Below are 12,889 nucleotides of genomic sequence, written 5' to 3'. Positions count from 1 at the left end.
GCTGATCGTGCAACAGTTCCACGTACAATTGTGATTATTTCTTTGCGTTAGCCTCTGCTACCTGGAACCCTGTCCCTGATTTGGACTAAAACTCTCACCAGCCCCATACAACCTGGAGACTGGCTGTCCCTGCTCTAAGATCTACCATATATACTCGAGTATAAGCTGAACCGAATATAATCCGAGGCACCTAATTTTACCACAAAAAACTGGGGACTCGAGTATAAGCCAGTTCACCACACCACAAACTTCTCCCCACCCCAGCCTCTTCCCTTGCCTACCTAGGCCACCAACAAAGGCGGCGGAGGAGGAAGGAGCAGCTCCAAAGGGCTGCTTTCAGGCTGCTCATTCCTCCTCCACCACCACCGACAAGGACCCTCACTCAAGTATAAGCTGAGGGGGGCTTTTTCAGCATAAAAAATGTGCTGAAAAAGTTGGCTTATACTCGAGTATATATGGTATATTGAACTATTATATAGAGCCAAGCAATAACTAGTAAGATGTGAGGGCACCCAAAATCAAGGGAACCATGCTGTGTATATATTCTGTGTATATTCTGTGTATATATAGTTTAATTCTAAGAAGTACAGGGAAGGGACAGAATACATTATCTCAGCAATACCTTGTTACTAGCAGAAAGCCTGTTACACAGCTTGAAGGTGTTTGGATTAATAATAATAATAATAATAATGTAATAATAATTTATTATTTATACCCCAGCCACTCTGGGCGGCTCTCAGCAGAATCATCATCATGTGATAAAACATTAAAACTTCCCTAAACAGGGCTGCTTTCAGATGTCTTCTAAAAGTGGTACCTCAGATTACATACGCTTCAGGTTACATATGCTTCAGGTTACACACTCCGCTAACCCAGAAATAGTGCTTCAGGTTAAGAACTTTGCTTCAGGATAAGAACAGAAATCAGGCTCTGGCGGTGCAGCGGCAGCAGGAGGCCCCATTAGCTAAAGTGGTGCTTCAGGTTAAGAACAGTTTCAGGTTAAGAACAGACCTCCAGAACGAATTAAGTACTTAACCCAAGGTACCACTGTAGTTGTTTATTTCCTTGACATTTGATGGGAGAGCATTCCACAGGGCAGGCGCCACCACCAAGAAGGTCCTCTGCCTGGTTCCCTGTAACCTCACTTCCCGCCGTGAGAGAACTGCCAGAAGGCCCTTGGAGCTGGACCTCAGCGTCCAGACTGGACGATGGGGGTGGAGACGCTCCTTCAGGTATACTGGGCCAAGGTCGTTTAGGGCTTTAAAGGTCAGCACCAACACTTTGAACTGTGCTCGGAAACGTACTGGGAGCCAATGTAGGTCTTTCAGGACCGGTGTTATGTGGTCTCAGCGGCCGCCCCCAGTCACCAGTCTAGCTGCCGCACTCTGGATTAGTTGCAGTTTCCGAGTCACCTTCAAAGTGCACACTGCAGTAGTCCAACACTTCAGAGCACATGGTGGAATTCCCACCCTTCTTTTTTTTTTTTTTAAATAAATTTTTATTCAGATTTTAAAGGTTACAGAAAAATAAAATAAACAGAAAACAATCGAAGAAAAGAAGAAAAAACAGTACATATAAAAAAAATCATCAAAAAACAGAAAAAAGAAAAAAGAAGTAAAAAACAAGTCAAACCTTTAACTCACTTACTTACATTCACTTATTTCCTTGACTTCCTCACGCCTCCCATTTTTGTATTCTAATTCAATTAGACATTCCAGCAAATCCTTCCAACTTTGTTTTTATCCTAATAATTAATCTTAACATACTATAATTCCCCTCTTTATATTCTAATTCATATAGATATTTCAACAAATCCTTCATCTTATTTTTATCCTTATATCTTATCTTAATATACTATAATTTTCCATTCTTTCTTTCACCAAATAACCATCCACTTTTACTTTATTTAATCTTATTTCTCATTAAAACTTATATATCTGTACTTATTCTTAAGATGTTTCCCCTAGGGTCAAAAAAGATTCCATTCCACGATTTTCCCATCTCTGATTAAAAGGGAAAAAAAAACAAATTATATTATATACACTTTAAATTCCCAATTTTCTTCCGCCAGATGCCCTCCCCGGTTTCGGCCCCTAGCAATAGTTCCATCAATCTCGGAAAACCATCAACCCGGAGATCTTAAGTCCAAGGCTCTTAAGTCTCTTTCATGTCCCCTCTGCCGATCTTTTCGATAATCTTTGGTGTTGAAAACCAGATCTCGGGGAAGCTCCAACCCCACGATAATCATATTCCTTCCTGCCAAGCTTCCATAGTTAAAAATAGGGCCTATAGTATATTCCAAATCTTGTTTCACGGAATTCCCACCCTTCGAGTGACGCCTTAGTATTAAGCTGTTGGTGAGAAGTCAAGTGACGTCGCTGCAGAAGCCACTTACGTTACGAGTCCAGGCCACTCTGTCCGTGTTGTAGCCCATCATGTTCATGAGGCAGGTAACAAATAAGTTCCACTCTGAATAGTAACTTGGTCCGCCCGGTGCGTTGTAGGCATTGTACCACCTGACGAGCATTTGCACGGCTAGTTCTCTGGGCAGTATACACTTAATGCCTTGTAAACATCTTTTGACTGTTTAGGGTAAAGGGGTGAAGAAAGAAGTGTTCAGATTACCGTTTGGTTATTGAGCTACTCAATCCATTTCTGTGACTTGAAAGCCATTTACACCCTGGCCCAGTGTGACACCATCAAATTTTATAAAAATGGAGAAAAGCAGATAGAGAAAAGTTTTTCCTCCCTCTCTCATAACATGAGAACTCATGGACATCCAGAAAGGACTTGCTTTGTGCCCCAGCCTACAGGAATCAGCTGTGAAACGATGGGGTTAATTTTGTTCTCTTGGTCCTGTTCTCCTCATCATGGCATAGAGACCCGGAAGTGATAATTGGTCAAGCAATTATACTCTGAGTCCAATCTAAGTTAAGTCTACACCGGTTCAGAGCTTGGATTTTAATTTGCTGATTCTATGTCACTGGTGAGACAAAATGGGGGGAGGAGGGGAGGAGAGCTCACAAGCAAGAACAAAAAAAGTATCATTATTCAATATCATACCTAATTCTGAAGTTGCAATTTCTGGGATGGTAATTCTGACCATGGAGCCACTGCTGAGCTCCTGGGAGAAGAAAAACAACAACAGGTGAATTATCTAGCGTATGCCATTCACATAAACTAAAGTGATTGGTTAACATGATCAAGAGACCCATGGACAATCAAAAGCATGGTCTTTTTCTTTTGGCAAGAGACCCACAAAGGGAAAAATATAAGAAAAGGTGGAAAGGAAAGATCCTTAACACCAGGGTCTAACTCTCTCTGCTCATCAACAAGCAAACTGTGGTTTGGAGATCTAACAAATGATGAACCAGAAAGTTTACAGTGGTGCCTCGCAAGACGAAAAGAATCTGTTCCGCGAGTCTCTTCGTCTTGCGGTTTTTTTGTCCTGTGAAGCAAGCCCATTAGCGGATTAGCGGATTAGCGCTATTAGCGGCTTAGCGGATCAGCTGATAAGCGGCTTAGCAGATCAGCTGATAAGCGGCTTGGTGGCTTAGAAAAAGGGGGGGGGGTAGGGAAAGAAAACGCAGGAACTCACAAGACATTTTCGTCTTGCGAAGCAAGCCCACAGGAAATTCGTTTTGCGAAGCACCTCCAAAACGGAAAACCCTTTCGTCTAGCGGGTTTTCCGTCTTGCGAGGCATTCGTCTTGCGGGGCACCACTGTATTTGTTAAACCCAGAACGAGAAAGAGAGAGACAAAGCTCACAAACACTGGGACTAAGTTTTAGATTAATGCATGGATGAGCAAGGATTTGAAATTGCGTTTCCCAGAACCAAGCTGGAAACCCTTCAACTACTGTGCCACACTGTGCCTCGACTGAGGTCAGCTCATTCTCTATCCACAGAACACTACTTACCAGAGTCACTCTGTTCTGGACAGGATCTCTCACAGAATGAATAAAAGTTGAAAGTTGCTGAAAAGTGCAATCATCAATGTAAGATGAATTTTGAAGTTTGGAAGAATCCCTCAGCTCTGGAACAGGGGACAACACTCCCTGCTTAAAAGGGGGGCAAATATTAAAATCTTTTAGCACTATTCTCAACAGCCCAGATTCAGGATACAACAAAACAAATTTCCTTAGCAGGTTCAGAAAGATATGAATCGAGCTGCGACTACAGTTTCCTTACAATTTGTTTGTTTGTTTACAATATTTAAATACACCGAATACAGAAATAAATCACAACAGACAGAAACAATGGATTAACACTCACTGCCTTAAGATTGCAATTTTTAAAGACCTGGGAGAACAAAAAGGTTTTCATAGTACTGAAAAGACCATAAAGAAAGTAGCAAGCAAGTCTCTTTGGGGAGGGCATTCCACCATCAGGGGGCCACCATGGAGCAGGTCCTCTTCCTAGTTGCTACAAGTCTCCTTTCACTCGGCAAAGTCACCCAGAGCTGGGCTTCTGAAAAGCATCTCAAGGTTCAGGCAGGTATATGTGGGAGAAGGTGAGCTTTCAGCTAACTTCGTTGCCCACTCTAAAGGACTATGAAGGTCAAAACTAGGATTTAGAATTGGGAATTCCAGAGCATGTGTCTGCAACCCGTGGTGTCTGAGCAGAATGCCAAGAACCATACTTTTCATTTAAAGCCTTCCACCTGACCCTTACGTGGCTAGTTTTTGTGGGCCTCATTTCTCCCCAGAGCCCTCCCCACAAGTCCCCATCCTGTGTCCAAACACAAACAGGGCAATAGTGACAGTGATGATCTATATACCCACATAGGAAACAGCAGAGCCCCTCACCTCATCTAAGGGTCCAAGGTGCTTGTTCAAGGGCTTGGAAGGAGTATTGGCATTGTCCAGAGGGGTGCTGGGGCGAGGCATCTGATTGGACATCGTCAGTGACGGAGCTGGCAAACCAGGTATAAAAACCTTTCCTACCTTGTAATGGGCGAGAAATGAAGAAGCTAAGTAGAGTTCCAAGACAGAGAGAGCTTTTAAAGTCCAAAGTGTCCCTAAAAAGACAAGCCTAGCAACGAATGCAATGCTAGCATTTAGTTGTAAGTAATAAATAACCACCTTTTGCCTCTAGCTGCTCCCCCCCCCCCCAGAAGGGAACAAAGTCCTTGGACTTTAAAAGGTTGCCAACCCTCAAACTAGAGCAGGGTTTCCCAAACTAGGGTCCCCAGCTGTTTTTTGGACTACAACTCCCATCATCCCTAGCTTGCAGGACCAGTCGATGATGGGAATTGTAGTCCAGAAACAGCTGTTTGGGAAACCCTGAGCTAGAGGAAAAGTTTTTGAGGTTTCTTTGCTTGGTTTGCAACTGAGTAGCATATACATTTTATGAAATGAACACTATAAAACAAACACTTACCCGAACCACTCCGGTGTACAGGACTAAGTTTCCATTGCTTTCCAGAACCAGCATTGTGTCAATGCTCTGTAAAGGCCAAAAGAAAGAGAGTAAATTCATTCGCTGGCATATGAACACATGCGATCAAGTGGCCTTAAGCCTGTCTGCACACTCTCATACTTACTTCCACTGGAGCTGCATCCTTTGCCGGGATGTTGGTGACAGAGCCAAAGATCAACTGCGACATGTCGTTACTCTGTTGAAACTTTACACAGCTAAACACCAGGGGAGGAAAAAAGCAAAACCTCATACAAAGAAATCTCTCCAGTATTATTTTTGCACTGCAGTTTTCCAAAAAATATCATGGCTGCCAGCTGGGAAGGCTAGTAATCCTTATTCATAAATATTGAATAAATGCTGCTGCTTGACTTGAAGCGCCACGTTTAGAGAGGAACTCGGTTTCATCATCAAACCCAAGCTTGGTAAAGGAAACTTTTTGATTCCATATCCGAAATGGCAAGCCGTGGTTTGTAACTGGACAATAAACGAGAATAAAATATGACGGTTGGTACTTTCTATGATTTTTGCATGTCTGAATTGACAAACCATCATTAGGGGGAGCTGCTTCACCTCTGGAGAGCCCTCCAGCATAGAAATGAAAATGATGAGTAATAGGAAATGAAAACTGAGAAGCAGTCGGAACCAAGTGCTCGTGGTAAACAATTAACAATGGCTTATTATTTGCCATACTGCTTGTGTGGCGAAATGCTTCTAAGCAGTTTATGGTATAAAATCAATTATACAATTCCTACGTAATTAAAATACACAATAACAATTTCATCAGAGCGTTTAAACATTTTAAATTAATGCATACAAGTCAGTTAAAAAGGCTGACAATTAAAACAGTTTAAAAACAGTTAAAGCATTAAGATCAGAAGTTCACGTTCAGGGGAAAGCTTGCCTAAACAAGAGCCAGCGGAATGCCAATACTGATGGGGCCTCTCGTATGTCTGTGATATTTCTCATTTACCATGATATGCGAATGAGTCCCCTTTCTGAATGCTAAAATTGGGATTTGAAATAATATTCAGCTCTCTTTTGGTTATGTTTCCAGTATTTTAGACAACAATTCGAGAAAGTCACATATCAAAATGCACTTACCGTAACTGTAGCTGGGACTCCACTAAGTAGCACAAAAACTTTTGCCCACAAAGGTCAGTCGTAATAAATACTTTGGAAGCTTGAGAATTCTTCTCTCTGTCAATATTCAAATAATCAAAAGAAGAATAAAGTTAAGCTTACTCAAATAAAGTTTACAAATTAAACTGTAGATTATTTTATGCTTCCCTAACAGAGCAATCCTAGGCGTAGGAAAATCTTCCCCGTTTTATTTCACTTCTGAATCCATTTTGCACAATCAGAGTTTTGCAGTCTGCAATCTGGGTGTGAGCTTTACTAATCCTTTCCTAACAGAGCAAACTAACTCTTCTAGCACAACTGAAAGAAATGGAATGCATCAAGAACGAAACAATAGGAGATACGGTCAAGCACAGTAGTGTCACAGGGGTCTCCCCCAACAACTCTTAATGAACCAGAGCTCCTAGAATACTTTAGGGAAACCCATGACTGCCCAAAATGGTATATCACGCTGTTCTGAATGTACAGTGTGAATGTGGCAGACATCTATTGCGAATAGATTTGTGTCAATCTGAAATTTTTCTTTGGTTTATTACGGTAGATCATGGCAGAAGTATGATGCCTGAGTTTTGAGTTTCCTCTTCCCTCCTTGTTCCTTTTCCCTTGTGTGCTGTATTCTTATTAATTTGTTTGTTTATTATAATGTAAGCTTGTGGATAGGGAATGTCTTGCTCTGATTTAATGTAAGCCACTGTGGGAGACATTTCTGGCTGAAGAGTGGGGTACAAATACTCTAAAATAAATAAATAAAATGCTGACATAACTTAAAATATGACATGAGATCCTCCATTATGAATCTTGCTTGACCCTGGCAATAGCACCCCCACCCACATGTGCTTTCGAGCAACTAACATACAGAGAGGCATTCCGCCTCTGGGAGCAGTGGCAGAACAGATCTCCCCAAGTTTTTTCTTCTTACTCCAGAGCAGCCATTGGGGTGGGACGAGGCATGGAACTGGATCAAAACAGCAGCACCTCCTAATTTTTAACATTTCCGGGTGGATACCACGCTCAGCTTCTTAACACTGCTTTTACCGGCGGACAGGCACGTCAGTTCAGACACATACTTGCAATGCTATTCTATCCTCCAAACTTTACAAACAATAAAACGCCCCACTCAAGAGAAAGCAGTCCCCTGCTGTTCAGACCCCTTGCTGAATAGATAGGATTATTCCAAACCTTGTGGTAGTGAAGGCCTCCGTCCATAGATGGTCTATGCAAAGCTCTGGAACAATGAGTTCCGTTTCCGGGGCGAAGAATGAGTCCATCGCACTGTTTGGAGAATGGGAGGCACTGTGTCTCCTGGGAGACTGTGCATGGTTGGAGAAGTTGAATCTCTGCACTCCTGAGAACGAATGCACCCCTAGGGCCGGGGAGTGAGATCGGCTGTGAAAAGAAAGCCATTTCCCCCGGTGATGAGTTACACGCCCAACACCCCTTTTTTTCCACCAGAAAGCCAAGGTGCTCACACTTCCAAGAGAGGAGGAGGTCTATGTTTTAATTCTCCACTTCAGATCTTCAACTATGAACTCATGGGCTTCTGGAAAGCGGCTATCTTTCAGCAGGCACCAGGGTGTATGATATGGAGATTAAAAAAAATACTGGCCTCACTTTCCACACTGAGCAAGGGGATCCAAAGAGCTGTGTGGCAGCCACAGCGGCTTCCAACACAGTGTAAGAGACTGCAGCCTGGACGGAAAACTGATGCCATCCTTAAGTTTGTACGGTACTGCTTGAAGATTGCACTTGGGGTGATGGGGAAGAGGAGCAGGCTCTTAGGATCCTGTTTAAGGACTATATAGTGGTACCTTAGGTTAAGTACTTAATTCGTTCCGTTCTTAACCTGAAACTGTTCTTAACCTGAAGCACCACTTTAGCTAATGGGGCCTCCTGCTGCTGCGCCGCCGGAGCCCGATTTCTGTTCTTATCCTGAAGCAAAGTTCTTAAAGCAAAGTTCTGAAGCACTATTTCTGGGTTAGCAGAGTGTGTAACCTGAAGTGTATGTAACCCGAGGTACCACTGTAATTGGAACTACAGGCAACAGGTTTTATTGGAATGTGTGAATGTGGCCGTGTAGCACTGCAAGAAGGAAGCAATAGGCCCCTAACACCAAGGAGCACACAACCTAAGCCTTCACCAACCTCCAGGTGTTTTGCATTACAACTCCCTACAGCCAGCACAGAAATATTTCTTAAGGTAATGTTCTTTGCAGCTGGGGCCAGGAATTGACAAGGCGATTAACGTTCCAAGGGGGCAGGGAACCTCTACAGCAGCGTTTCCAAAATGTGGAATGTGGAAACTGCAACGTCCCTATCACAGTTTCATAATGTAGGAAGAGTGAAAATGGGGATTGTGTTCAACACAGCACTAAGGCAGGGTCCCCTTAGAGCAAGGATTACTGCTAGCAGAATGGGATTCTCCAAACCTCTCCTCCACCCAACTGCCCCCTAAATCTGCTTGAGGGATTCCCCCAAACTCTCCAGACCAGATTCGGGAAGGGTGCAGGGCCTGCATGGGCAAGTTCCATTGCACTCATGCTAATCTTCGCATGAATAAGGCCAAGTTAGCTGAATACCACCTGAGAGTCTTAATTTGCCCCGGTGGGAGAGAAAGGTTGGTGACCCAACAAGATCTGAGAGGCTAAAATCTGCTAGGGAAGCTGAAGAGCAGCGAATGCATTTCAGCTTACGAAAGATATGATCCCAACACACGGGAGCTCGGCCTCCACAACCCTTTAAGGCTGGAGTCTGAAGCTGCAACCACCCGCAGAAGATTTCAGTAAGCCAGGATTTGTAGCATGCATGGTTCCCCCGTATAGTTCTTTGCAAATCAACAACCAAAGCTTACCAGCCTACCTTAGAGCTGCCATGTTGGATATGGAGGGTGATCGGGAGTGAATGCTGGGGGACGATGCTGACCTGCTCTGACTGTGAATAGAGGAATAGTTCTGGAACGGGGAAGCCACGGGCGAGTCGCCCTTAGAGAGGCTCCGAAGGTGGACTGTGAAGGAGCTGCTGGCGGCCGCATACTGAGGGGTCCCCACCTGCTCGGAGAATTTCAAGACAGCGCTTTGCTCCTGCAGAGAAGGGCACAACAACAAAAATCGGCTTATGTTGTTCGAAACTGCATAGCTTTTACGTAACAGGATACCTTGAAGTACAGACCTAATTTTAAAACATAGAAACATAGAATTGTAGAGTTGGAAGGGACCCCGAGGAGCCCAACCCCCTGAAATGCAGGAAGATGCAACTGACCCATACAGGGATCGAACCTGCAACCTTGGTGTTACCAGCACTACGCTCTAACCCACTGAGCTATCCAGGCTCAATAACATGAAATGTATCCAAAGTTTAAGGGGCCAACTAAACAAGGAGAGGAGAGGTCCAGGATCATAAAAAAACATAAGAAGAACCCTACTGGATCCAGCCAAAGGTCCATATAACCCTTCTTCTTCTTCTTCTTCTTCTTCTTCTTCTTCTTCTTCTTCTTCTTCTTCTTCTTTGGTATCACTCATAGCTGAGTAAGATTGTTTTCCATGAAAACAGCCTTAACAGTGAGTCTCTAAGTGACTGTGGAGGCCAATTCTGGATCCACACGTCCTTCCACAGTGGGGACAGAGGTTTCCAGGCGAGATTTGATCATGGCGACAGTTTGCCAAGCATGCCTTCCTCTTAGCACACTTCTCCCTTTCATCCTGAGTTTGAGTGTTTTCAAAGCCTTTGGTAAAGGCTGTGCTCCAACTGGAGCGCTCACAGGCCAGTGTTTCCCAGTTACAGTATTGGTGTTTATACTACATTTTTTAAAGATTTGCCTTGAGAAAGTCTTTAAACCTCTTTTGTTGGCCACCAGCATTACACTTTCCATTTTAAAGTTCGGAATAGAGCAGTTGCTTTGGAAGACGATAATCGGGCATCCGCACGACATGACCAGTCCAACGAAGTTGATGTTGAAGAATCTGGTGATCTTTGCTTCCCTATAACCCAGCGCCCTGCTCTCAAAGTGGGCAAACAGATGTCTATGGGAAGCCTCCATGCAGGACCTGAGTGCCACAACTTAGGATTTTGAGCAACTACATACAGAGGCATCCCACCTCTGACAACGGTGGCAGCACAGATCCCCGCAGGTTTTTCTCCTTTCTTCAGAGCAGTCATTGGGGTGGGATGAGGTATTGGAATTGGATCAAGGCAGCAGAGCCTCCTAGTTTTTAACATTTCCACATGGATCCTGCGCTTGGGTCCTTACCTCTGCTTTTACTCGACGAAGCGCCCAGATGGTATGCACACTCTGAGTGGCGTCGTACGTCATTAGGATGGAAGGCTCAGCATTGAGGAAAACAATTCTCATCGAATAGTCAGCAACATACTGTACTCTGGCAGAGCCAAACAAACCTGTTAAGCGGGAGAAAAGTCAGGTTAGCCACCTAAGAGAAAAGGCCGGGCAGGAGACATAGTTCAAAAACAACATGTGCACACCATTGTAAACATTGGCAACATGAAGAAGGCAGGAGTGTGGTGGTGCAGAACTAATGTGGGGCCTTGTGGGGTTGTAGTAATATGCCTTTGCTTGGGTTATTTTCAGCTGTGGAGACTTATCTGTCTGTTTCAACATTAAAAATCCCCCTATCAAGGTACAGTAAGTCACCTGCATTTTAGAGGATGAGAAACAAGTCCCAATAATATATATTAACAAAATGAATGGGCACATCTCAGCAGAAGGCTAATTACAAAAACCTCTTCCTGGCATTCCCAATATGGATTATTTTAAAATTTAGAGGGCAGAATTAACCTCTTGAATTTAATCACAACTACATTTTCCTGAGATGTTCACAAGCTCAGCACTGTAAGATAAGTTGCATATACATTGTATTGTAACATTTAAAAAATGGTCTAAAAGGGTAGTTTATAAATATAATCAATGTCTTTTGTCCTGACCCCTTGGAAAGTATGAAAGTATTTCTCCTGTGTGCGCTTGTTAGGGGTACACCCCCCTTTTAATTTTCTAATTCTACTACCATTAATGCAACAGAGAGTTGAAACATCTTCAGCAAAATGTCTTTTACTAAGATAAACGCTCAAAGGTTTCTTTTTGGATTTTGGTCTCCTCAATCAATCACATTACAGTCCTTGCAAATACTATAATTGAGGCCTCCAGAGAAAGAGGAAGTGCCGGGATTTCCTCTGTACTTTAATCTATTTCCACGACCTGCTAAATTTTATAACTAATAATTAGTGCCCAGGTTGATTTGCTTTTTTCTTCCTCTCTCCTAATCCCTTTACCTCTTGCACCCTGACTTTTTGATTGTAAGACTTAGAAAGATTTTTGCTGCTCTGCGAGCTTGGTTTTCCTAAATAGCAGAGCAAAAAATGCTCAATCGATGAAGCAGTTAGTGTTCCAAATTCCTAAGTGTCACCAAAAGCAGGGACCAGCAAAACGTTAGTCAAGCATCTCCGAATACTGCTCAGCTGGACTTGTTTTTCCTCCTTGTTTTTAAGAATTACATATTTTACCTGCTGACTTACAAACCATTGGTGTTATTTCATCTAACGGGTGCAGCATGCTGAACATGGTGGGCAAAGGTTCTCTGAAAAGAAAATGGGGCAAAATATTAAGCACTGCAGGCAAAACGGAGAGCAGCAACTAAAGGCTGCACTCCTAACCTGATTTACCTGGGAGTAAGCGCCACTGAATTCAATGGTGCTCACTTCTGAGTAGACATGGTTAGGATCACAGTCTTAACTCAGTACATCATCCTAAATGTATCATGAACTGGTAAATAACAGGTTTGAACATAACAGCAGACTGTAGCTTGGCAAACCAGGAAGTGTCCCCTGAAGCTGGGAACATAAGGGGAGGCAGGAAGGAGACACGCTCATTCCCAGTCCTCCAAACCACAACTCGGAAGATCAGAGAATATGACAGCCTGGATGCGTGGACTTTAATAAGTTAGGATCACATTCAGAAATCGTTTTTAAGTTGGTTTATGCTTTTAATTTATTTTTAATTTGAAACTTTGAAATGTAACCCCAAAAAAGCAAGATAGGTAAATAAGCAAAGTGTGTGACATTATATCTCAGAATATACAGAACAGAACAGCCCTATTAATATTATGTTGTGCTTTGCACTCTTCTGATACAGGTTACAATTCCAGGATGAGGCACGGCATAGTCACAAAAAATCTGATTCTTGCAGATATTCATGCTGTCCAAATACCTGCGTATGCTTCTGGGGCTTTTCTGTTAAGTGACTGACACATTTGTATGTACTTTAAATTAATACTAATCTGCTGCAAAGATGCCTGCGTGTTTTTCAAGTCAGTTTATTTTCAAAGGGAC

General features: G+C 43.1%; 1 protein-coding gene across 6 annotated transcripts in view; it reads right to left on the bottom strand.

Moving 5' to 3' along the window:
• Nucleotides 1-12,889, bottom strand: part of ANAPC1 (anaphase promoting complex subunit 1) — a 62,383-nt gene that overhangs the window by 43,563 nt on the left and 5,931 nt on the right. The window contains exons 7-17 of one of the 6 annotated variants that reach the window (XM_081854440.1): nt 12,065-12,138; nt 10,800-10,948; nt 9,413-9,633; nt 7,737-7,943; nt 6,522-6,617; nt 5,545-5,635; nt 5,382-5,447; nt 4,808-4,945; nt 3,920-4,060; nt 3,064-3,124; nt 2,396-2,583 (exon numbers count right to left, since the gene is read on the bottom strand). In XM_081854440.1, coding sequence (XP_081710566.1) covers nt 2,396-2,583; nt 3,064-3,124; nt 3,920-4,060; nt 4,808-4,945; nt 5,382-5,447; nt 5,545-5,635; nt 6,522-6,617; nt 7,737-7,943; nt 9,413-9,633; nt 10,800-10,948; nt 12,065-12,138 — 1,432 coding nt within the window. The remainder of the gene's footprint in view (nt 1-2,395; nt 2,584-3,063; nt 3,125-3,919; nt 4,061-4,807; nt 4,946-5,381; nt 5,448-5,544; nt 5,636-6,521; nt 6,618-7,736; nt 7,944-9,412; nt 9,634-10,799; nt 10,949-12,064; nt 12,139-12,889) is intronic. The other 5 variants (XM_081854442.1, XM_081854441.1, XM_081854445.1 and 2 more) reach the window with 5 other exon arrangements.

The sequence above is a fragment of the Podarcis erhardii genome (assembly GCF_964252035.2).
Source record: "Podarcis erhardii genome assembly, chromosome: 3".
Classification (NCBI taxonomy): Eukaryota; Metazoa; Chordata; class Lepidosauria; order Squamata; family Lacertidae; genus Podarcis; species Podarcis erhardii.
The sequence above is the reverse complement of the archived record's forward strand: the minus strand, read 5'-3'. Positions and strand labels throughout refer to the sequence as shown.